The sequence below is a fragment of the Benincasa hispida genome, chromosome 12 (assembly GCF_009727055.1).
Source record: "Benincasa hispida cultivar B227 chromosome 12, ASM972705v1, whole genome shotgun sequence".
Lineage (NCBI taxonomy): Eukaryota > Viridiplantae > Streptophyta > Magnoliopsida > Cucurbitales > Cucurbitaceae > Benincasa > Benincasa hispida.
Window position 1 is genome coordinate 30,565,098 of NC_052360.1, and position 25,907 is coordinate 30,591,004.

General features: G+C 35.9%; 1 protein-coding gene across 2 annotated transcripts; it reads right to left on the minus strand.

The window, feature by feature from the left end:
* Positions 1–80: 80 nt before the first annotated feature.
* LOC120092977 (protein ACCUMULATION AND REPLICATION OF CHLOROPLASTS 3) lies at positions 81–24,609 on the minus strand. Of its 2 annotated transcripts, XM_039051253.1 has the most exons (16): positions 24,133–24,609; positions 23,835–23,893; positions 21,848–21,912; positions 12,774–12,908; positions 12,569–12,617; positions 10,664–10,776; positions 10,510–10,581; positions 7,433–7,543; positions 6,583–6,764; positions 3,702–3,986; positions 3,527–3,603; positions 3,013–3,395; positions 1,651–1,755; positions 1,433–1,570; positions 478–644; positions 81–373 (listed from the first exon to the last, which is right to left on the minus strand). In XM_039051253.1, exons 1-16 carry the CDS (start codon positions 24,462–24,464, stop codon positions 301–303), a joined length of 2,346 nt encoding a protein of 781 aa, XP_038907181.1. In that variant the 5' UTR covers positions 24,465–24,609; the 3' UTR covers positions 81–300. The 2 variants fall into 2 exon arrangements, 1 of the variants encoding a protein (XP_038907181.1); XR_005486236.1 differs by lacking the exons at positions 81–373; positions 478–644 and having other exon boundaries at positions 3,008–3,395.
* Positions 24,610–25,907: the final 1,298 nt, after the last annotated feature.

Here is a 25,907-nt window from a genome sequence, read left to right on the forward strand (position 1 = left end):
AATCTGGATAATAATTATCCATGCAAAAACTAACCTTGAGTTCTGTGAAACAAGCAGGTCAAAAGGGACAAGAAAATCAATTGTTTTTGGCAACAAAAGAATGACTTGATCTTAGAACGTGCAATTGAATCAATGTACATATTATACATCATTGTAGTCCCAAAGAATTCGAAACCTGAAAGTAGGAAAAAGCAAGAAAAGTGAATTAATTCGGAAGCTACAGGATGTACAATTTCTGGGACGACTTGATGTGAAAACACTTCCCAGTGATCGCAAAACAGAGACTAATATATTTGTTATTTATGCAGTATCAGCATCGGAGTCCAAATTCTCACGTCCCATAAGATAACCTTCATTCCAAACTTCTATATATCTGAAATGTATGTACAAAGAATTAAGGGGGCAAAATTAATAATATATATATATATATATATATCACGAAATTTATTGTATAGGCACTGAATGGCAAATACCAACCTTGAACCGTCAACATTAATGCAAAGAAAGTCGCCATGACGCCATCCATCTTGGAAATGACCAAATATAACATCACCTGACTTTGAGTAGAAGCGTCCTTCTCCATAAGCCTTTCCCTTCCAGAAGTTTGCAAACCACCTATCTCCTGTGTGAAAATAAAACCAGCCCTGACAACACATTTGGGAATTGTGTCAGCTCAATGAAATGCTCATGTACAAAAAATCACTGCCAAGACATAATTCAAATAGTGTATTTCAGGTTAAATAAAAAATAAATAAAAGAAAACTCATACTAATTTGGGAAAAAGGCAACCGTTTTAGTCTAGAAGGTCTGGGGAAAACATTTTTGATCTAGAATCAATGTTGTATTAGTGTCACCAACCTAAGTCAGATTGAACAAGTCGTGTGGTGATGTCCTTCTGTTTATATGAATTTTTAGTTTAAATAATAAGAAAAATAGCTACCTATTTTAATTATATATAATTAATAAGCTCGTCATGTCATTGACTCATTGCAAAGTGACATCACATCACTTGACATACTCCTTAATATCAATAATGGAACAATGTTCTAAGGAGCCAACTACAAAAAAAAGTTTCTTGAAAACTTTTGGAGTTAAATTTAGGAACTGAGAATCGTTTTTTCCAAAGCTGTATCCTTCCCATACCTATAATTACTATCCAATTAAAGATATTGTTTTCAACACACTGACCCTAGTGTGGATAGATAGAAAAAAGTTGTACGTTACTCACAAGTCATACTTGCAGAGTCAAAATGAAATTGGGAGGATCATCACTCAAATTCTAAGTTACATGACATCGGAAAACCACATCTACTCTGACCAAAAGCCCATTTCCTAAGAGCTTAATGCACATTTTTATATTGTGCACAACAAAAGCCTTTTCAAGATAGAGATGGTCACTTGGAGTGAAACAAACAAAAAAAAGAGCACAAACCTTTCCATGCATGACATCATCCCTCCATGATCCCTGAAACATATCTCCATTGTTGAAGTAGACTGTTCCTTGACCTGATCTCATACCATATCGCCACATACCATCATATATGCTCCCATCTTGAAGAACCAAACGGCCCTGTACATATAGTCAAAAGTAGCACTCCATAAAGATCGGTTTAAAACGAGTTTGCACTTGTCTTCAATGTCAGACACTACCTTTCCTTCGGGGAGCCCTCCTTGGCAACGTCCCCTGTAAATGCCACCTCTGTACTTCAACTCCATAACAGGACTCCACTTTTTAGGTGAATCTCGCTCAGCTTCCTGAATGAAATGTGACCATCGTAATTCAAATTTTTAGATTCAGAAAACTCAATAACGGAAAAAAATTGGTAATGACCCAAACTGCTATTAGCTGATAAAATCATATAGATATGTTAACGTATTATAGGAAGGACTTCGTAGAGATTCTTGAAGTTTTATCGATTCCAAAAAATCAAAGGAGGCCAGTGGGGTCCAAGCACACTCTAATGTATCATAACCAGGATGTTCTACAACATATCAAAATAATATGATCATTCTACCTGGGACTGGTCTAGTAATATTGAGACTAGTAATATTGAGAAACTATAAGGCAAGCGAGCTCATACATTCTTCGAATGTCGGGACCTAGAAATCTGGAAAAGCCTTAGGAAGACAGTTTTCAACAAAAGGGTTTAACCAAGGCTAGATGAGTGATGTCAGAAGTTTACTTCTTTCCTCGACCAACTTTGAAGTTCAAGAAGTTAATGGAGGACTACTAGATATAATATTAAATTTACCTTCACCCATCAACTTTTGGGTCAGTCGATGATTTAACATGGACACATCTAAAAATTCTGATGTTCACAAGTAAACCAACCTTACCTATCCATCTAACAATTGTTAGGTACATAATTGTAAAATCTGGCGTAAGGAATCTCTTTCAAGAAAGCATCTCCATACGCATCTGGAAATTATTGCACAACCAGTATCTTTTAGATTTCTTGCTCCAACACCGTGCTCTTTCTAATGGTAAAAAGCTTCCTTCCGACTAATAAGGTGACTCCCACACTTCAATTTTCTTCTTCAACAGATTAGCAACCTTTTATACATTTGAAAAAGGGATGGGGATCAGAAATAAATGGACAGAGAAGACAAATCAGAGTCCAGTAACATCAATCTTCGTCCCCTAGAGAACCACAACTTTTTTTTCATTTATCTAATCCCAGTAACATGCTAACTTTAGTAATGACCGGACACCCAGACAACGCAGATGTGACACCCTAGCTAAGAACGCAAGTCTTTTGGCTTCCGAAATCCTACCTAGCTCTTGTTGGACAATATTGACCCCTACACAATCAGCGTGAAACAAAAGATAAATCTATGGGAGGAAAGATATAGAAATTTGCAAAATCTAGCATGACTTTGCCTTCAGTATCAGTTAATAGGGTAAAAAGTGAGAACAAAAGGGGTACACATAAAACACGAGGACACAGTCACCGATGTCACTTTAATTCAAAATATAAATGATGAGTAAAAAATCTATGAGAAATACATCACCAGCATCGATGCTGCACGAACAGACAGAAGTCCTTGCTTCTTAGGAATGTCGGCAGATTTCCCTTTTAAAAATGCAGATGAGGTATCGTAAAATTCCTTAATCACTTCTAAACTTGCATCAGTCAGTGAATTCTGAGAAGAAAATCTGGAAGTACTAATTGAAGCTTTAGATTTCTTCTCATATTTCATCTCTGGACTTGGAAAGGCTTTATCTTGGAGCTCTTCCGAAGGTCTCACTCCAACTGGGAGGTCAAATATGCTTATATTGTCAAGTGCAGAAGCCAACTCAGCATCAGCAGCTCTTTCTCTGGCCCACTGCTGTGCAATCTGATGTCCTGGACCCAAATTCCATCTGTGGAGGGGGTCTCTGCGAAAAGAAGCTCCTACAAAATGCATTAAATTCAGATAGGTAGAAGTAATATAAGCAGTGCTCTATATAACGTTCCGTGTCCTAAGTGATACCACCTATCTGTGCATAAAGCAAGATTTAAACAAGAAATTCCATAGTGCTAACCTCTACTAATTCCATTGCTAAAAGGCAAAGAATTCACATCAGTTTCTAACAGTCCAGCCTCAAGTTGTTCAGAATCACTGTCATTTATTCCCCAAAATGTAACAAATTTATCAGGTGTCAGCAATAAACAAAGGAGACTTAGAAACTGAGCCAGCTCAGAATACATGAATTATACCTTGAACTGACTAAATCACTGCAATTGGATGTTGTTTGGTGATTTTCAGGTTCTGTGCCATGATAAAAATCTTTATCCATGCCCTCTGAAGCAATTCTCGTTATGTCCACATCAGAGTCTGATGACTGTCTTACATTGGAAGGACTTGCATCTTCAAGCATATCACTTTCTTCAGCTTCCTCCAATGGTTCTTGAGGTTTCCATAAAAGCTTAAAAACCAAAGGGAAACGCTGGGCCAATCTAGATAAAATGCTACTACTTTTGGAAGATTGCTGCTTTGTCGAACTGGAATTCATATAACAGTTGCGCTAAATTTCGATCCATAAAGAATAGAGCAGGTTCTAATTCAGCCTTCCTCTCAATTGCAATTATGACATTTTTGCAACAAAAGAAATTATAAATCAACTAGCAACATGGCACCTTTAAAATGGGCAATGTCAACAATGGAACAAGAAGAATTACGGAGAAACGATTCAACTATAAATAAATTGTAGTTTAACAATCAATTTGAAACTAGAAAAAGTTTATAAACAAAATTGGAATATGAGCTCAAATTTGGAGCTCAAAATTATTAGGCTTGTCAATTAATTATGTCTAAAATCTTAATGTACTAGAGCAATAGTAAAGATGTGTGCTATCACTATGGGTATAACATTAAGCAAAGCACGTGGTAAGAGAGCCCCTGAAAGAAAGCCCAAGAATATACTAGAGTAGCTCAATAATTTTTCAGCTCATCTAACATCAACTTCCTTGAAGAATCTCTCAAGCCAAGCACTCAGAATTAAGTTGATTGAGAGTTCAATTTAAATTAAATGGAAGACGTTCTACCACCTCTAACCTCTTGATCGTCTTTGAGGACAGTAGGGTACCTGAAGAACATGACGCAATGAAGAAGGCCCAAGCAATCTTGAACTTCAAACAAACTTGATCAATAACCAAGCAGTCTACTTGACCTTCATTTTTAAAAGGTTGACCAAACAAAGTTATTAATAGCAGTAAGGCCTTTCAGTATAGTTCTACCATGTATTTACCAAGGACTTCCATCTAGAACGAGTCTACCTTTCAGTACAGTATCTAGACCGATCATGATAATTAATTACTGAATTAGAGTTTCTAAGTTATTTAATTCCATTCTTGCGTTCTTGGCTTGATTTGCATTTCCTCAAGACCTCATGCCTATTGGGGTGAGGTAAAAATCATTCTCCCCAAGATATTTTGCCATACCACATTTTTTCCGGACTCTTTAAGATTTGAAATTCATATCTCAATTAGGCATGGATTATTCCCTGTTTTGTTAAAGCTTATTTTGCTCGAGCTTTTATATGTGTAGAGAACTTCTTAAGAGCGCAAAGAGAGGAGAGGATAATAGAATCATGTTGGATACATGACCAAGCTAGGAGAAGGTAAAGAGGATACCTAACCCTCTTCAATACAGAATCGTCTGGTATGTTGTATTTTTTTGATAAAAACCATCCTGAGAAGTACGAACACTTTCATTTGGCTAGCGTGACCGTGTCCAACACATGTTAGACACTTGGACACTCCGACATTGTTGGATACGTATCAGACACTTGTTAGTGCAATAGTTGTGTAACACTAGTTGTACAGAGTCAAAATACAACCAACATTTGGTAGACATGCATCAAAACACTTCTTACATATACTAAGTCAACACATATGAAAAAAATAATAAAATTTGATAGCGAAATACATCAAGGGAAATTATTTCAAATGGTAGAACTGTTGAAAATATTTACAAGATATACCAAAATGTTAGAACTATCAACGATAGACGTTGATAGACACTGATAGACTTCTATCAGTGTCTATCAACGTCTAGACTTCTATCAGTGTCTATCAGTGGCATACATCAAACTATATTTTGTAAATAGTCTAAAATTTTGCTATATTTTGTAAATAGTTTGGTTCATTTTTCTATATTTAAAATCAGCCCATATATCAAACTAATTTTTTAAGCATAGAAATGAATGAACTCATTGCCTTTGAATTTCTTTCTTGTCTAAGAAGCACAGACACTAAAGTTTGACTAGCGTGTCCGTGTCCAACACGTGTAGGTTACTTGATCATTCCAACACTTGTTGGACACATATCAGACACTTGTTGGTGCAACAAATGTGTTAGACATGCATATAAAACTTGTTGAGTAGGCTAGAAAGACACATATATATGACAACAATAATAACTTTTTAGTGTGAAATACATCAAGTTAAGTTTTTTAAGTATATAAATGCATCAACTCAGTTACTTTGAATTTTCTTTTGATACAAAAATGATATATATTTTTAAAAATATATATCTTAATAAATGTGTCCTTACCGTGTCGTGTCCTAGATTTTGTCGCCGTGTCCGTGTCGTGTCGTATTCATGTCTTGTATCCGTATTTGTGCTTCTTAGCTTCTTGTTTAAAAATGATATATTTTTTAAAAAAATCTATGTTTAATAAATGTGTCCTTGCCGTGTCCGTGTCCTAAATTTTTTAAAAATGACGTGTTGCCATGTCGTGTCGTATCTATGTCTTGTATTCGTATCTATGCTTCTTAGATACCATCTTATTTCCTTTAAAGAAATATTCAAAATTTCTGAAGGAGGCCAATTGCTCCATGTTTTACAACTTCTTCAGAGAGGTCTATCAATAATTTCATATGCAAGTATATCAGTGGGACACTGATTCAAACTCCTAAACCCTAAACCTTAAATCCTATTAGGGGGTTTACTAGAGCATCAGGATCCACTTCCAGTCTTACTAATGTACATTCTCATTATATATGACATCAACAATTAAAAATTTTAACAAATTCTGAAAAGTGATTAGAGATTAACACACACACAAAAAAAAAATAAAAAATAAAATGTATATTACCCAACAATAAGGACGGTTGTCATGAGAAAGTTGGGCTCCAGATTTAGATCCTGAATTATGGATAATATAACTTTCCCTGTATATGCGGTAACTTCACGAAAAGTTTCCAACAGGATACTTTTATCATTGTCATCAATAATACTCGAGCTTGCCACAATGCATACAACCACACCTTTCAAATCCTAGTGAAAAATTGAACAGTATGAGAATAATGGTTGATAAAAACCCATGGAGAAAATGATTTATCATGCTGTACAGAGGCTTTCAGAAGTTAAGAAAACTAGTGATGAAAAATCAATACTTGAAAGCAAAAAAAATTATTGATTCCTATTATGAAATATTAATTTGGAAAATAGAAGAGACGAGACTTTTAAATGTATGAAGAATATGGAGCAAGTATGCATACTGAACTTTTTTGTACCTAAAAATTCCTTGACGTTACTTATAAATTCATTGGATTTCAACTGAAAACATCATCGAAGTCTGACATTTGGTAATCAGAAATTTTGGATCCAATAACTTAGTGCGATATATTTGACAATGAATAAACGTAATATAGTGCATACATTTGAAGAGAAAATAGTCCTCGGGAAACCTAGATACATGTCACATGATGCAACCTTTGAATTTATAATGAATTAGTTTCTAATTTTAAGAAGTCAAGTATCCAGTTACATAATAAAATCTAATGGGTTTAAGAATATACAGATAAGCATGGAAATCCAATCTACTAGATAACAAAGATTCAGAACTTATAATTGAAGGAAAGAGAGTAACATTCAGATGACCGCGCTTATCCTTTTGTATAGTGTATGGTATCCAATTTCACTTCCAAGCTTCCCAGCCATACCTTTAAATGCACACAAAGGAAAGGGCAGTCGTAAATGGACTTTAAGATTGAAGTTCGGAAGTTGTGACCAGCTCCAAATCCAATCTTTCCTTCTTTAAGGTTCTCCAAAATCTGAATATTGCTGCAATAACCTTACTAAGGAAAGAATGCAACTTTTGAACTCATACAACAAAAGGAAATAATAATCGAACATTCAAATTTGCCTACATCTTACAGAAAAATCAGCTGTAGAGATCTTTTTTTCACATGGTAGCAATTTCATTAAAATTAGACGACTTGATTCGGAAGGCAATTTGGGAAAATAAAAATATGGGATGCAAAAGGACTCTAGAATTACTTGCATGTTTCCACGATCAACCCATCGAAGAGAAATAGTCTTATTTTTGACGGCCCAACCCAAAAGCTTAAGTTGATGGATTATAGTAAATTTAAATATATCAATATTTTAATACTCCCTTCACTTGTGGGCTTGAAAAATTATAAAGACCTCAACAAATGAAAGTCAATATTAATTGGTCACTTGTGGGTTTGAAAATGGTAAAAGGCTCAACAAATGAGAGTCAATATTAATTGGAGAGAAAATGACATTATAAGAGTTTGAATACAAGACTTCCTGCTATGATACCATCTAAATTTTGAGATGATAGAAAATATATTGATTGTGGGATAAGTGCAGTTTAGATTTTCTTATAATGGAGAAAGACCTCATACAAATATAGAAAAGAATTAAAGACAATAAAAACCAAATATTTGACAATTAATATTTACACACAAACATTCATAAATAGTAGAACTTCCAATCATTTTAATGAAAACAAAGCTTTTGTTAAGATAAAGGAAGGAAACAAATAAATAATAAAAGAGGAAAAGCCCATTATAGAAATCTATAACAAAAAATTGGAATTAGAGTTTACAAAAAAAAAAAAAAAAAAAAACCATTTTAGACACGGACACTTGAAGAGAGGAATTAAACCTAGTCATAGGACTCTAAAATTCCCTGAAAGACCTCTGATAATGAGGAAGTAACAATCTGAAAGAAATCTTTTTTCTTCTTTTCTTTTCTTATTTTAATAAAAAACCTGAAAGTCATTGAGAAAAAAATAAAAATAAAGATTACATATATATACAAAAATGGAAGAGCCCACTAAATGGAGCCAACCTACAAAAAGAGGCTCTAGTCTGGATGCATACACAGGCATAGTTTCCGATGCACCGCTGATGTGTCTGTTTAAAGAATCCATTGATTACTACTGGAAAGGCTAAAATATCTCTAAAACACTTTTTGATGCAGGACTGTCTTCGAAAATCAACTAGTCGTAACTAAAATGGCAGTTTGTGGCTAGCTGGATTTAAAATAGCCATTGAAGGCTTGTTGGTTAGGAAACCCACACATCAAGGTGGCATCAAAGCTCCTCGTGAAAGACCATGGTAGGAAGAAAGTTTCCATTGCATTCAAGACTCCAAAACTTCTGAGCTGCAAGTTTGGTCCTCTGTTGGAAGTCTTTCTCCTTCTGTTGGCAGTTCCTTTTGCAACATTTATAAAGTTTGTCAGAAACAGCTTTGAAGCAGTGTTCCATTATCCAATAATTTTTTAAGTCTTGTTCCCTCGTGGCTACTTTCAGTTGCTCCAGCTGCTCTCATAATCTCTTATTGCTGTTCTAATCTCTTATTGTGTTCTATATTTTAGCTTTTATTTGTTCTCTTCACAAGGCATACTTCCTACGTAATTTTCCCATGCTCAGTTCTATATTCCACTTCTTTTTGGAGCTTGTATTCCTCGAGTATTAGTCACTTTTCATCTATTCAATGAAAAGTTCCATTTATTGTATTAAAAAAAATCTCTTGGGGCTTGATGCGGTTCAAACCGATTTAGATGTAGAAGCATCCCACTCTCCATGAGCTTTGAGCCACCGATTACATTCGGTTGAAAATTGACCTCCTAAGTTATAATGGTAGAATGAACAAACCAAACCTAGATATTAGAGATAAAGTGCAGATTGGGAAACCTAATTAGGTGCCTTATGAAGATAAACCAAGGCAACGAGATCTCTCAACCACAAGCAAAATTTGGTTACAATTACATGTGCAACCATGAGAAGTCCTCTTTTTTTTTTTTTTTTTGGGGGGAGGGGTTGCGGGCGCAAAGTACAGTGAAACAAAATAAGCAAAATGAAGTAACCTTCCCTCTTGAGTTGATTTAAGCTTAGAACCAAAGAAAATGACAAAAGAACTCCCAATCTACGTAAGGAGGTTCAGGACCACTAAGTCCAATCAAGATTAGAAAGAGCGTATAGATGTCCAAAAGAAAGAGGTCATTCCAGGTAGGTGTTCAGTAGTGGTTCACTTCAGAACGGCATGTATACCAACAGGTTCTTACAATAATCTCACCAACAAAAAGATGGAACAATTCAAGACTTTGGAGAAATTTGGAAACAATGCCCACAAAGTTTCCAAATTTCTCCAAGTTGAGCTACCAGCTTACCTGCAGACTAACTCCACCTTCAAGGAATTTTCTTGGCTACTTAAACTCGGGAACAAGTTGTTTTGGAGGTGGGATAAAATTGATGTAGAACCGTCCGTGAATCTACTTGTTGGTAACTAGACAAGGCATTTGTTGGTTAGGAAATAGCCGTTGAAGGCTTCAGTTAGTTGGTTGGTTAGCTAGTAGTTGAGTTAATTTCAGTTTTCTGGTAAGTATAAATTCTTGTTATTTTTGTAAACAAGGTAGAATCCTAGTAATGGAATTTATCACATTTCCGCATTAAACTTCCCTATCCATTCTCAAGAGGGAATACCAGGTGAAGGAGAGAAGATTAGCTCCTTCCTCTTTCACTGAGACAAGTGCCATCTCCTCTAGACATTTTGGCACCTGCTGGATTCCACAATCAAAATATTCCTTTCTGACTGGCAACTACAGTATCCTCTCTCTGGATCTTTTTATTTTTACTTTTTACCAATAATCTTCATAAATAGTCTGAACTAAGAAATATAATGACGAACACAACCAAGAAACAAATGACTAATGAGACACCAGAAGCAACCAATTTCCAACTCAAAATAAAATTTTGGAAACTTACTTCCATGACGTCTATAACACCAAGCTCTTTCACATCATTTTGAGGTTCATGTACTAACTTTATTAACATCTCCTGATATATTCAAGATATAACACATTAAAAGAAAGCAATTGAAATTTTAAAACCAATTGAATGGCAGACAAGGTGAACTTACAGACTTGACAATGGACATTGAATTTATAGCCAACAAGACAGCATTATTTGCAGATCTCACAGCTTCATCTAGAGTCACCAAGTCCTTTTCAAGTAGTCTATCGGTGTCAATATCTGTGCGTGAAAAAAGGGATAAAGTGGTCATAATTTTCCTTAAATGAAATTAATATTTTGTTTAGATCGCCCTTCCCAAAAGTTACACTTTCATTAAGAGAAATGAAAGAATAGACAAGGGCACAGGGATGAGAGAAAAAAAGGACAAAATGAAGTTCGACCCAAACTACATAAAAGGACTTCAATCCAAAGGATTAAGACCAAACTCGTAATAACAAGAAAGCTTAGTGACCAACCCCACAAGGAGGCATTATTAAACCTAACCACCTCCCCAAATCCCCTCACCCAATCTCTCAAAAAAAAAAAAAAAAACTATTATTTCTCTAAAGCCAAATTCTCACAAAATGGCAAAGATACTAATTAGCCACAAAACTTAGATTCTGTCTAACGGGAGGATTCAGAAGGACATCCCCCAACAAAACCCTTTCATCTCTATTCTGAACCCAACAAACACTGGATGATCCCAACCGGTGACTCCAAAGGAATTGAGCAATCTGACAATTCCAAAACAAATTATTAAGGTCCTCATGCTTCATGCAGAAAATGCACCATTGCATGTACAAAACATGAAAGAATGTCTCTAAACACAATCCATGGTGTTAACTAAAAGCCACGCAGACACCTTAACTTCCTTTGGAATTTCAACCTTCCAAATTGAGGAAAAAATGAATGCAATAGGGGAGGGAGAAAGAGTAAATAAGGACAAGAGAATCACCTAGAAACAGGGAGACCAAATTGTAACACCCCTTGTTCTAGGAATCGCATGTTGGTCTCAGATAAGAGAGAAGACCTGCCACTTCCAACACCTCTCTATCGGACAAAGGGCACAAGAAGCCTAAGGAAATCGAAGAAGAAGAGTCTAAGAAAGCAACACTCAGACCACAAGATGCAACCTTTTATTTGAAAGATGGTATAATCGATGAAACAAAGCACACAGAGGCTTATCCCCTACCCAACGTTACTCCCAAAAATAAATATTCGACCCTTTCCCAACATAATTAATAGTGAACGCATAGGAAAAAAAGGAAATCTAGAGGTGATAGTTCTCCAAAGGTTTTTGCTAAGGTCGCTCAAATCACTACTCGTACCCCACTCAAAAGGATGAGAGTCTTCCTACTAGCTATCACTCTTTTTTTCTTTTTCATTTTTTTTTCTTTTTTTTCCTTCTTTTTTCATTTTTTTTTTAATAGAGACTAGCTATCACACTAAACCATAATGTGTTCACCGAGAAGGTCTCATTACATAGTATTAAGCTTCCAATTCCTAAACCTTTTAGATCCACAGGCTTCAACCCCTCCTCCCACTTGACCAAGTGGGATCCTCTGCAAAGTATTTCACATTTTAAGGAGGCTTCAACGCCTCCTTAAAAAGTGAAATACTTCCAACTTACCTGTCACCCTCACATTCCACTACAAGGGTAAGGACGCCTTAGAAGAAGGATGATCCAGCCAAAAGTTCTCAAACCTGAATGGACCAGCCGCCATGAAATCCTACTGGAATTGGGACTCCGATGGGCCAATGGTTTGAAGTAAACCTAGGCCCATAGCTTGTCTAAGATTTGGGAAGGACTCCGACCACTCCTTGGAGAAAAGGAAACTATTCCAGCTACAAAACACCATACTTTCTCTCATGCTTGACCAACTCTTCCCAAAAGGTTATTGAACCCTAAGCTCCTAGCAAACAATGCCAGGATCCAAGGACAAGACATACCACCTCAGCTTTTCAATTTAAGTGAAGAGAAAAAAAATACACATGAACGTCTTTTAAGTTCTCTCACTTAATCATAACTCACCAATTAAGAAGCTTGTATGTTCCTTTAGCCTTCCTACCAAATGTTTAACCTGAAATTGACTTGATCATTAGTATCTTTAGAAATAATATCTTTTGGACGCTCATCAAATACAGTAACCTATGGAAAATAGAAAAAAAAATTTAAGTTGCAAGATACATGATTATTACAAGGATATTTTTAGCATAAGCTGCATGCCATTCACTACCTCATCTTGCCGCCTTTTCCCTTCGAAGCTAAAAGGCTTTAAGACAATTGTAACGGTAAATCCATTTGCAGATCTTATGGTTCTAAGGATATCGACAGCTGCGGAGTAATCGAAGCCATATCCAGCACTAACCACCTAAAAATAACAAAAGTAGGATTTGGTGGAATAATTAGGTTAAGGATAATATGAATTCCATGAAAACCCTACTATAAGACAATCACAATATTTTGGCCAATGATAAAAAATGAACAAGTCATTCTAAGATTGCGTAGTTTTCCTGTTTAACAATTTTTAGAAAGCAATTTTCTAAATGAAAGCTGAAATGTGCCCAAAAAGAAGAAAAAAAAGTCAAGTGTACTAGCTCCAAAACTCTTGAGGCAGTAGATCTCAAAGAGGAGCTAACAGAAACTACATTTTCTCAGATTTCCTCCAGAGCTATCTTCATATCTAACGAATTCTTTTGTCATGCTCCAGACAGACTCCCAATATGAAACTTTCCACCATTATGCTAAATGATGAAAAGTAAAGAGAGGGGAAAAAAGGGCACACACTTGTTACGTGGAAAACCCTAGTATAGGTAGAAAAAACCACGGTGTAGAGAATTTTTATTATAATAATGTGATATAGAGTAATGCCCAGAGGCTACAGTTTAAATAGAAAAAGATGAAACCCTAGGGTATACATGAAAAGACAAAAATGCCCCTAGGCAAATATTCTATTTTTCAACACTCCCCCTTAAGTTGGAGTGTAGATATCAACGAGACCCAACTTGCTAACACATGAGTCAAAGAGTTGTTGTGATAGCCCTTTTGTGATTACATCTACAATCTGCTGACTAGAAGGAACATAGGGAACACATATATTTCCACTATCAAGCCTTTCTTTGATAAAATGTCCGTCAATCTCTACATGCTTCGTTCTGTCATGCTAAACAAGGTTGTTTGCAATGCTTATAGTAGCCTTGTTATCACAATAGAGTTTCATTGGCTCATCATGAATTTGGTTAAGATCAATTAGGACATTTTCCAACCATATTTCTTTGCATATCCCAAGGCTCATGGCCCTGTATTCAGCTTTAGCACTACTTCTGGCAACCACCCTTTGTTTTTTACTCCTCCATGTAACAAGGTTACCCCAAACAAACGTACAGTAGCCCATGTCGACTTTCTGTCAACCACTGAGCCTGCCCAACCAGCATCTGTATAGGCCTTGATGCATCATCTATCTGACTTTCTGAACATTAATCCCCTACCTGGAGAAGCTTTTAAATATCTCAAAATTCGTTCCACTGCCTTCATATGCTCTTCATAAGGAGACTGCATAAATTGGCTAACCACTCTTACTGCATGTACAATATCTGGTCTCATATGGGAGAAACAAATGAGCTTCCCGACCAAACGCTAATACCTCTCCTTGTTAACTGGTGCACTACTACTCAGATCACTCAGCTTAATATTTGCTTCCATAGGAGTGTCAACTGGTTTACACCCTGTCATACCTGTCTCTTTAAGCAAATCTAGCGTATACTTTCGTTGAGAGACAGAGATGCCTTCCTTTGACCGGACCACCTCCATTCCGAGAAAATACCTTAACCTTCCAAGATCCTTGATCTCGAATTCTTCAGCCATCCTTTTCTTCAATCTGTCTATTTCTGAAGCATCATCCCCCGAGATTACAATGTCATCAACATACATAATTAGAACTGCCATTTTCCCAAACACAGACTTCTTTGTGAACAAGGTGTGGTTTGAATGTCCCTGACTGTACCCTTGCGATTTTATAAATGTAGTAAATCTGCTAAACCAGGCCCTCGGAGACTGCTTAAACCCATATAATGACTTCTTCGGTTTACAAACTTTGCGATTGAACTGTTTTTCAAACCCTGGAGGCGGATTCATGTAAACTTCTTCTTCTAGTTCTCCATTAAGGAATGCATTCTTCACATCAAACTGGTGCAAAGGCCAATTCTTATTAACTACAACCGAGAGGAGCACACGAACTTTATGTTCTTCTGACTTCTCATCACACTTAGTATTTTGTTGTCTCATCTAGGTCTTTCTGATCTTCTGACTTCTCATCATACTCAGTATCCTGCTTTGTCTCATCTGTACCTTCTTCAACATTTTCAGTCTGAACCTGGGGTTCATTACTGCCTTCACCCGTACTAGCCATATTCTCAGTATTGTCACTATTACTGTCAGTACTATCATAGTGATTAGTATCCACATTAGTCACATTCTCAGTACTGTCTCTGCTTACACTACTTTCAACACAAGCATTATCACCACACATGTTATCATTATTAGGAATAGAAGACTTCGTACCTGGAACTGTCACTCGTTCTGACTCATGTACTGGAGCCGGAGAAGTGATCGACGTCACTATTTCCTTTTTAAGATTCCTCTTATAGTACGTGATTCATGAGACTTGCTCGGTAGGAAGAATAGGAGCATTGACACTTGTGTCGGGAATGGACTCGGGAAGGTCTGGCAGGCAAGGACTTAGACCCCAGTTGGACTCTTCACTTATACTCTCCCCTGGAAGAGGACTAAGGGGGAAAAAGGGACGGTCTTCGAAGAAGGTGACATCCATGGAGACAAAGTACTAGCGGGAAGAAGGATGGTAACATTTGTACCTGCGTTGATGAAGGGGGTATCCCACAAAAACACACTTTTGAGCCCGAGGGATAAATTTGGTTCGATTAGGACCATGGGTATGGACAAACACAACACACCTAAACACACGAAGTGGAACATCAAGGGTAAGGTGATTATCAGGATATGACACTTTGAAATAGTCAAAAGGGGTTTGGAACTTTAAGACCCGAGAAGGCATTCGGTTCATTAAGTGAGCTGCTGTCAGAACAGCATCTCCCCAAAGATATGACGGGAGAGATGTGGATAGCATGGGTGTTGATTATTTCCTTTATTGTGAAATTTTATATTGTACTTATTGTATTATATTTGCTATATTTTATTCTTTCCTTATTTATAATTATTTTATTCTTTCCTTATTTATAATTGGGTATTTCTTCTATTTAAGAAATCCTTTCCTCCTAAGATTAATAAGAGAAAAGAATAATGGTTTCTAGTATGGTATCAGAGACAAATTTTTTGAAACCCTAAAAACCTAAAAAAAAACCATTTTTTTTTTCTTTTTGAAACCATAGAAAAAACTCAGTCTTCTGCCGACCGGTTGCCGCTGTCCGTCAGCTATAATTTTCCTAGTTACTGGTTCATTTAAGCCATTGTGTTGTTTTTTTTTTTTCAGATCTACTGATTTTGTATTCTGGGTTTCCTTTTTTTCAACGATATGTCAGACACTAAGGTACCCATCATTCGAGTTTGCGACCATTGCAATAAACCTCGACATACACGTGAAACTTGTTGGAAACTTCATGGAAAACCTGCGAATTGGAAAAGTTCTAAGCAACATGCCTCTAATGCTAATGTTGTTGCCTCCAGCCCGTTTAACAAAGAGCAAACTGATCAAATTCTAAAGTTGCTACAGACCAATTCATCATCTGGTAATCCTAGTGTTTCCTTGGCACAATCAGGTACTTGTCCTCAAGCTCTCTCTTGCCTTAATTCATCTCCATGGATTATAGACTCTAGAGCTTCTGATCATATGACCAGTTCCTCTTGTTTATTTGAATCATATTCTCCTGTGTATTGCAATGAAAAAATTCGCATTGCCGATGGCAGCTTCACCTCTATTGCAGGAAAAGGAACTATTCCTTTGACTACAAAACTTATATTACGTTCTGTCCTTCATGTTCCAAAATTAGCCTGTAACGTCTGTTAGTAAACTCTCTAAGGATGCTAACTGTCGTGTTATCTTTTGTGAAACTCATTGTATCTTTCAGGATCAGGAATCGGGGAGACGATTGGACGTGCTATGATGATTGATGGTCTCTATTACTTTGATGAAGTTTCTGCTAGTCATAAAAAAGTTCAGGGCTTGAGTAGTGTTTGTTCTCCTTCTGTTAAAGAAACTATCATGCTTTGGCATCGTAGATTAGGGCATCCAAATTTCTTTTATTTAAAGTATTTCTTTCCTGATTTATTTAAAGGATTTGATTGTTCAATTTTTCAATGTGAAAGTTGCATTTTTGCTAAACATCATTGATCCACCTATTTGCCTAAACCGTACAAGGCTCCATCACCTTTTTCCTTAATTCATACTGATGTTTGAGGTCCGTCTAAAGTCTTAACTCATAGTGGTAAACGTTGGTTTGTTACCTTTATATATGACCACACTCGTTTAACTTGGCTTTATTTGTTAACAAAAAAGTCAGAGGTAAAAGAGGTTTTTGTTCGATTTTACAATATGATAGAGACTCAATTTCAAACTAAAATTCAAATTCTTCACTCTGATAACAGCACTGAATATTTCAATGAACAATTAACCAATTTTTTGCAAGAAAAGGGCATTTTTCATCAAGCTACGTGTCATGACACACCTCAGCAGAATGGCATTGCTAAGTGAAATAATAGACACTTATTTGAAGTTGCTTGTGCCCTTATATTCTCTATGAATGTTCCAAAATATTTGTGGGGTGATGCCGTTCTTACAGTTGCATATCTGATCAATCGAATGCCGTCTAAGGTTTTGAATTTTAAAACTCCTCTTAATCACTTCAATGAGTTTTTTCCTAATAACCGGTTGTCTTTTGATTTACCAATTAAATTGTTTGGGTGTACTGCTTATGTCCATACTTCTCCTCTTTCTCGAACTAAACTTGATCCTCGAGCCACTAAATGCATTTTTGTAGGCTATGTTTCTCATAAGAAAGCTTACAAATGTTTTGATCCTTTGACCCACAAGTATTTTGAGAGTATGGATGTGGCTTTTTTGGAAAATCAATCTTTTTTTGGCCCAAATTTTCTTCAGGGGGAGATATCTAACCTTGAAGATAATTTTTGGGATACTTTATCTCTCCCAAACATCAGTGGTCCTGTCATTATGAGCTCTAGTCCTTCGATACCAAGTATGGAGAGTTCTTCTTCAGGAAGAGAAACACTACAAAATGACTCTATAAGTCGAAATCCTAAACTTCAGGTTTATACTAGAAGAAACTTGACTCAAAGAGTCCGAGATCAGACAATTGACTTATCACAGGACCAATCAAATACTCCGATGAATGATCCTGAAGATCTAGGTATTAGACACTCTACTCCTATTTCTCCTAGTTCTTCATCTCTTTCTAATCCTTTACCTGATGTCTCTGATCTTGATATTCCAATTGAGACTTGATATTCCAATTGCCCATAGGAAAGGTACTCGTAAATGCACCAAATATCCCATTGAAAACTATCTTTCTTATCATAGATTTTCCGACTGTCATAAAGCCTTGACATCCAAAATAACCAACCTATTTGTTCCAAGGAATATATAGTAAGCCCTAACTGATTTGAATTGGAAATTAGCAGTGATGGAAGAGTTCAATGCACTGAAACAAAATTGCACATGGGACATAGTCGAACTACCAAAAGATAAGAAGACGGTGGGATGCAAATGGGTGTTCACTGTAAAATGTAAAGCTGATGGTAGTATTGAAAGGTACAAGGCCAGATTGGTTGCCAAGGGGTTCACTCAGACCTATGGCATTGATTATCAAGAAACATTTGCTCCAGTAGCTAAAATCAATTCTATTAGAATCTTGTTGTCTGTGGCAGTTAATTTTGATTGGCCTCTTTATCAACTTGATGTGAAAAATGTCTTTCTCAATGGGGATCTTGAAGAAGAGGTTTTTATGGACTTGCCACCTGGTTTTGAGGTGGATCTCGGGATTAACAAAGTGTGCAAGTTAAAAAAATCATTATATGGGCTTAAACAATCTCCCAGAGCATGGTTTGAACGGTTTGGAAAGGCAGTCACAAGCTATGGATTCAGTCAAAGTCAAGCTGATCATACCATGTTCTATAAACATACTGGAAGTGGTAAGTTGATCGTTTTGATAGTGTATGTTGATGATATCATTCTTACAGGTAATGATGAGACAGGACTGAATATCTTGAAGAAAAACCTTGATAATGATTTTCAAATCAAGGACCTGGGAACCTTAAAGTATTTCCTAGGAATGGAGTTTGCCAGATCTAAAAATGGCATTCTTGTCAACCAGAGGAAGTATATTTTTGAGCTACTGAATGAGATAGGTTTACTTGGTTGCAAGATAGTAGAAATTCCTATTGAGCAAAATTTAAAATTGGTTGCTGCAACTGAAAAAGAAGTAAAAGAAAAGGAAAAGCATAAGAGGCTTGTAGGAAGACTCATATACCTCTCTCACACACGTCCTGACATTGCTTTTGCAGTTAGTGTAGTAAGTCAGTTCATGCATACTCCCGGGTCAGTTCACTTTGAAGCAGTTTACAAAATTTTGAGATATTGGAAAGGTACTCCAGGAAAAGGTATATTATTCACGAAGCATGACCACCTAAACATTGAGGTTTACACTGATGTTGATTAGACAGGAAGCACAACTGATAAAAGATCTACTTCGGGGTATTGTTCTTTTGTTGGAGGAAATCTGGTTACTTGGTGAAGTAAAAAACAAAGTGTGGCTGCAAGAAGTAGTGCTGAAGCAGAATTTAGGGCATTAGCCCATGGTATTTGTGAGGGCATATGGATAAGAAGACTATTGGAAGAATTGAATTTCTCTCAGACAACGCCCATATGCATCTATTGTGATAACAAGTCAGCAATTTCCATTGTCCACAATCCAGTCCTTCATGATAGGACCAAACATATTGAAGTTGATAAACACTTCATAAAGGAAAATATTGATGCATGAATAATATGCATTCCCTTTCTTCCAACAACAAAGCAAATTGCAAATGTGTTAACCAAAAGTTTTCCAAAGTGGCAATTCAACAAGTTGATTTACAAGCTGGCTATGAATGATATTTTCAAACCAACTTGAGGGGGAGTGTTGATTATTTCCTTTATTGTGAAATTTTATATTGTATTTATTGTATTATATTTGCTATATCTTATTCTTTCCTTATTTGTAATTATTTTATTCTTTCCTTATTTGCAATTGGGTATTTCTTCTATTTAAGAAATCCTTTCCTCCTAAGATTAATAAGAGAAAAAAATAATGGTTTCTAGCAATGAGTGACCGAGCATCCTCAATTAGGCGACGGTTTTTCCGTTCAGCCATGCCATTCTATTGCGGGGTATAAGCACATGAACTTTGATAGATTATTCCTTTAGAGGCAAGGAATTCCCCGAGGTTATTATTAAAGAATTCCCGACCATTATCGCTCCGAAGAATGGTGATCTTGAGTTGAACTGGGTTTCTATAGAATTGTAGAACTGCTGGAAGACAGAGGTGACTTCGAACTTGTCAGTAAGGATAAAGACCCAGGCCAACCTCGTGTGGTCGTCTATAAAGGTTACAAACCAACGTTTGTCATGAAAATATTGTTCCATGGCTGTTTTAACGACAACTTCGATTTCTGTAGTCGTGGTGCCAGATGGCCCTTGCGATTCTCCTGTTGGGTTTTTCTCAATGGTGGCCAGGGTTTCATCTTGCTCTGATACCATGATGAAAAGTAAAGAGAAGAGAAAAAAGGGCACACATTTGTTACGTGGAAAACCCTAGTACAGGGAGAAAAAACCACGGTGCAAAGAATTTTTATTATAATAATGTGATACAAAGTAATGCCCAGAGGCTACAGTTAAATAGAAAAAGATGAAACTCTAGGGTACCATGAAAAGATAAAAATGCCCCTAGGGCAAATATTCTTTTTTTCAACACTAAAAAATATATATATAATAGAATCTCTTCCTTCCTGAGAATTACAACAAGGGCAGTCCTGCAGAAGTTCCTAAAGACCGTTAGGAGAAGAGAGGAAAAGACCCAAAGGCCATAACAGCCATAATCACCCTACAAAGAATGCTCGTGTAGGAGCAACCCATATATAAATGAGTAGCCTCTCAAGCAGTCAAACTCATTTATATAAAGCATATCGGCTCAAGTAAGCATCCTCTAGAGCTGCCTTAGAACTCAAAGGATGCAGTTGTATAGATACAGAACAGATCCTGTTCAAGTAGGTAGTTTCCTCTAGGGCTGCCTAGCCTGCAGATTCTCATTTGGGCTAACCTTCAAAGGATAACAAACCAAAGGCTAACTTGATTTTCCCACACCCTTTCTGGAACTATTGTAAACCTCAAGAATATATATATATATATATATATATATATAACAAAGCAGGAGAGTCTGGAAAAAAGATTTAAAAGCAATGTTTAAAAAAGATAAAGGTGCTTTTTCTCTTAAACGAGGCAAATGTAAGCCTCAAAAGATTTGAGGGTGCTGCTACTTGTGTGTTATTTGGTTCTTTCTAACCTTCCCTTGTATTACAGATCTTCATTCCCATGCCCAAGAGAATTATTCTTTAACTTAAGAGAAAAGTGAGATTTTTTTGGGGGGAAAGTACAGGAAAGGAAAATTAAAACACTTTTTTATGAGAAAAATTATAACACTTTACAGGGTGGCATATATTATCCAAGCCCTTGAAGTGTGGTGGTTTCAATTTGGCATATTTAAAGAAGAAAAACAAGGCTTGTCTAGCTTACTAAATGTTTTGTGGTGACACAGGCTCAATCAATTTAATCCACACCAAGAAGAGTAACTAAGGAAGAAAAAAGAGCCTCAACCAATTAGATCTGCACCTTCGCTTCCAAAGGTTCCTCTTAAGAAATATTATTCTCCTTGTCTAGAGCACCCAACTATATGATATCTCTAAAGATATTCTTTGTTTTTTAGATTTAAACTGCTTTCTTCTTTGTAATAAAGTTCTGTCATAAAACTTTGCTGATTGCAAGAAAAAAGCCAAAAAAAGATGAAGTTGTTATCGTAATAGGCAATATAGAGTCAACCTCACATACTAATAATTGATTGTCTCCTCCTTTGGATCCCCAAGAGACATAAATTCATGAAGTAATCATAATAAATCAATTAATGTCTTTTGAGAGCAGAAAGACAAGCAATCAAATTCATAATCGGGTCTGGAAGCATAATTGTTAATTTCTATTGAAATAAAGGACTTTTAGGTAAGAAATGTACAAACAAGTATAACAGCCTTCGAACATGATTGTAGTGGCAGTGGAATGTCAATCGTCCTTGGGGCGTAATCTGCAAACATAATCAAAATGTGTTATGAATTATTCTCTCTTTTCGGATATCGACCACCAAGAGGGTGTGAATATGGAAATATACTGTTCAGACGTAAGAATTAAACGTTGCTACTAATTTGAGGATTGGGTATTGATACAAATGAAGAAATTAAGCTTCCTAGTTCCTACAACAAAATATTATAAAGAAAGAAAGGAAGAAATGAAATACATTGATATGTCTACCATGAAAATATCATAGTCGCCACATTAGTATAAGATCAAACTAAAGAGGCTCAAGGTAATGTGTCATAGAAAATATTAAACAGTTAGACATTATTTAAAACAAGAGTGAAAAAAAAAAACATCTGAATGACGTGTGTTGCAAGTGTGTAGTACACATACATCCACATATATGTAGATATGTGCGCTTGTCTCTCTGTATGTTTGAACCAAATGAAGGATAACTTGAAGAATAATTGATCGCAGAATTTATTTTCTTTTAATAAGAAACAAGTTTATTAATATAATGGGATTTTCAGAGGAAGAAGAGGACTCCAAAGGAGTAGGGGAAAATATTTCCAATGTCTATTTATCAGATAAAAAGTAACTACAAAAGGCTTTCCATCTAAGACATCATGAAGAAGAAATATAGACATCGATATTAGATCTGGTCGAAGCTTTTTGCCTCATCAAATTCTTCAGTTTGTTTCATCCCAGATTTCTCGGGCAGTGCACAAAAACTATTGACCCAGAGTAGCATTTTCAATTCTTAAAGCTGTGCCCACAAAATCTTTGGAGGACCTAGGAGGTAACCGGAAGTCTGTGTTAGGGTAGTATAGGCTACCTTTGTCCCGCATCAATTAGAATGGGATAACCAATGTGGTACTTAAGTGACTTGGCTCTCTCACCTCAATAGCTGACTTTTGGAGTGTGGTTCTCCAAAGTAGTTAAGTACCTAACAATAGTATCAAAGTCAGTTGTCGACGTTCTGGAGAGGAGTACCAGAGAAGGGTTCTGACCGGGTAACCATGTGAAGTACCGTTGATCTAGCTATCGAGACGTTGGCTTACCGGGGATGGGGTATTGTTAGGACAAAGGTAGTATGGGTTTTTGGGGTGTGGTTCTCCAAGGTGCTTAAGTACCTAACAATCTATTACACAACATGGCATCTAAAAAAACTAACATGACAAGAAAAGCCGATGGACATCTTCCCAACCTATTTTGTAAAGGCAGCACAAACTGGGTTGAGAACTTCTTTTTAGAATTCTGTCATTCATGTTCAGCCTATCCAAGGACAGCATCCAAAAAAAAAAAAAAAAAAGACACTCTACATTTACAAGGAATTTTCTCTCTCTAAAATCTCTGTGTAAAATTGGTGGCAGAATAGGATCTACTTGGGCCGATTGGTTAATGAGAGAGTTCTTAGAAAACAATCACTCCTTTCATGGCATTATCCCCTGTAAACCTCCGCAAAGGAGACCCTGAGACCATCCAAACATCACCATCAAGTATTCCCAGTTTACTTCTAAAAATGATTGGTGCTCTCTTTTTCTTTACTTCTTTTTCACTCAGAAGAAAGAAGCTCTCTCTCATTCAAAATTTCAAACAATATTTCTTCCTTTTCTTTTCTCTCTATTTTCTCTTAACGAGACTTAAAAATTAAATTTTATTTTCTGGTTTGTAAAGAAAGAAAATAAGCTAACTGTAGAATTTGGAAACCTTATAACATTTGAGAAAACTTCAAGGTGTATATTGAAGATAAACGCATGTTTCACTCACATATTGGAATTTCAAGGTGAATTAATTTATTAACTCTACTAGCCTGCGAACAAAAAGCTAATTTGAAGTTCCCCTAACTCAAACGCATGTTCTGGTAGAACAGCCTACTCTGTATGGAAAACAGCTTAAAATGGAAAATCAAACGCTGAAAGAGCAAAGAACCTTTTTCAATTAATCTCTGAAGTAGTTGCACTTTTAGAGAATCATGCTTTACAATTTGCCTGCAAAAAATAAAAATAAAAGTTCAAAAAAAATAAAAGATGAGATCAATTCCTCCACAAAACAATAAAAATTCGAATTTTTCATAATAGAGTTTCGACAGTAGCTAAAATAGTGAGAGCCATTGAAGGTTTGCACTATCTACAACATATGGCAACTCAACTAACAACCAAAATTCTAAAAGTAAATCAATTCTTGCTATCATTGTACATAATTAAGCACATGAACATGTTGAAATTACCAAAATCGCAGCGATGAAATCCTGAGGGCCGACTCGAGACAAAAATCAAGTATGGCTTCCTTTCTACTGCCAATGCCAATCACCTCCACGAACTCATAATCGTCCCAGAAATCCTTCTCGTTATTGCTCCTTCCAGTAGCATTTGATAGAGAACTGTTGGCTGTAGTGTGCAGAAATGGGTAGGGATTCCGATGTTCAGCCAACCTGAGAAACATCTTCCTGCGGTGAAAGAAGAGGGTACGGATTGAAGAACAAGGGCAAGGGCATAAGGAGGAACGGAGCAATGGATGAAAGCCATTGATTACGGGAAGTTCCATTATGAGTGACGCCATTACTATTTCATCGGTTGGCTTATGAACCAATTGCGACTTAGAAAATGGGATGAAGCTGAAGCTTCATGGTGACAGGAAGAACCAGAAAAAATGGAGTGAGCTTCAAAATTTCAGTCCCAAATCAACTCCACCGGTTGAAATATAATTTGACGTAATTCTTTTATTTATTTTTTCGGACAACAATAAATTGATAAAAAGACCTTATAAATATTATAATAATAGATATCCATGTTAGTATCATGTTAAGTGTCTAATTTCAATGTCATTTTTTCATTTCCACATGTGTTGGCCATGTGTCATCAAGTGTCCAATTGTGTCACGTTTTACTTGTCAAAATTTCCTATAAATAAGTGATCATTTGTGGATTTTGTAGATACACATATATTGGTTGAAATTCCATGAATTTGGAAGAAAATTGAGATTTTTTTGAAGAATTTTCTATTTTGTATCATTTTCTTTATTTATTCCAAACTTAGTTATTTAATTTTATTTATTTATATATTATTTTAATATTATATTTTCTCGATATTTGTATTCTCGTTGTACCGCATTTTTCTCCTCAAATTCACAACATGTTATTCGAGCTGCTATCGTTTTCCCTGCTAAAGGTAGGTCATAAAGGGATGTTGGTTTTTTCCTCTTCGTTATAATTAATAAATTTAATGTTATTTTGCATATATAATACCTATTAAAATTCTAATATAGATACAATATTTTATGATAGTGTTGTCATGACAAATCTCACAAAATTAGAAATTGACGTCCTTGATAGTAACGACAATAATTATTTGTCACGGGTGCTTGATGGCGAAATCCACCTGGATGCTATGAATCTTGGAGAGACTATTAAGAAGGAAATACGACATCCAGTTAGGAAAAAGCAAAAGCTACGATTTTCTTTCATCGTCATCTCCACGAGGGATTGAAAATGGAGTATCTTATAATAAAATATCCCGAATCTTGTGAAAAAATTTGAAAAGATGGATATGATCATTAAAAAAACAGTTATTCTTCCTAAAGCTAGCTATAAGTTGATGTACTTGAGACTATAAGATTTCAAATCAGTAAGTGATTACAACTCTCATTATTTAAAACCAGTTTGAAATTATTATTATGTGGAGAGAAAATTACTGATGTTGATATGTTAGAGAAGATATTTTCTACATTTTATGTCTCGAATATGCACTTGCAGCAGCAATATCGAAAGAAGAGTTTTAAACAATATTCTAAACTAATTTCATGTCTTCTCATGGCCGAACAAAATAACGAGTTATTGATGAAAATGAAGGAACTCTTATACAAGAGTACCTATGAGCGGAAGCGGATCTTTCCAATTCATTATAACAGAATTTCCACATATACATTCACATACACAAATATGCATTAACACTACTAAATTATCGGCATGCTTAGAGATAAACAAACAAGAGAATGAAAAACTTA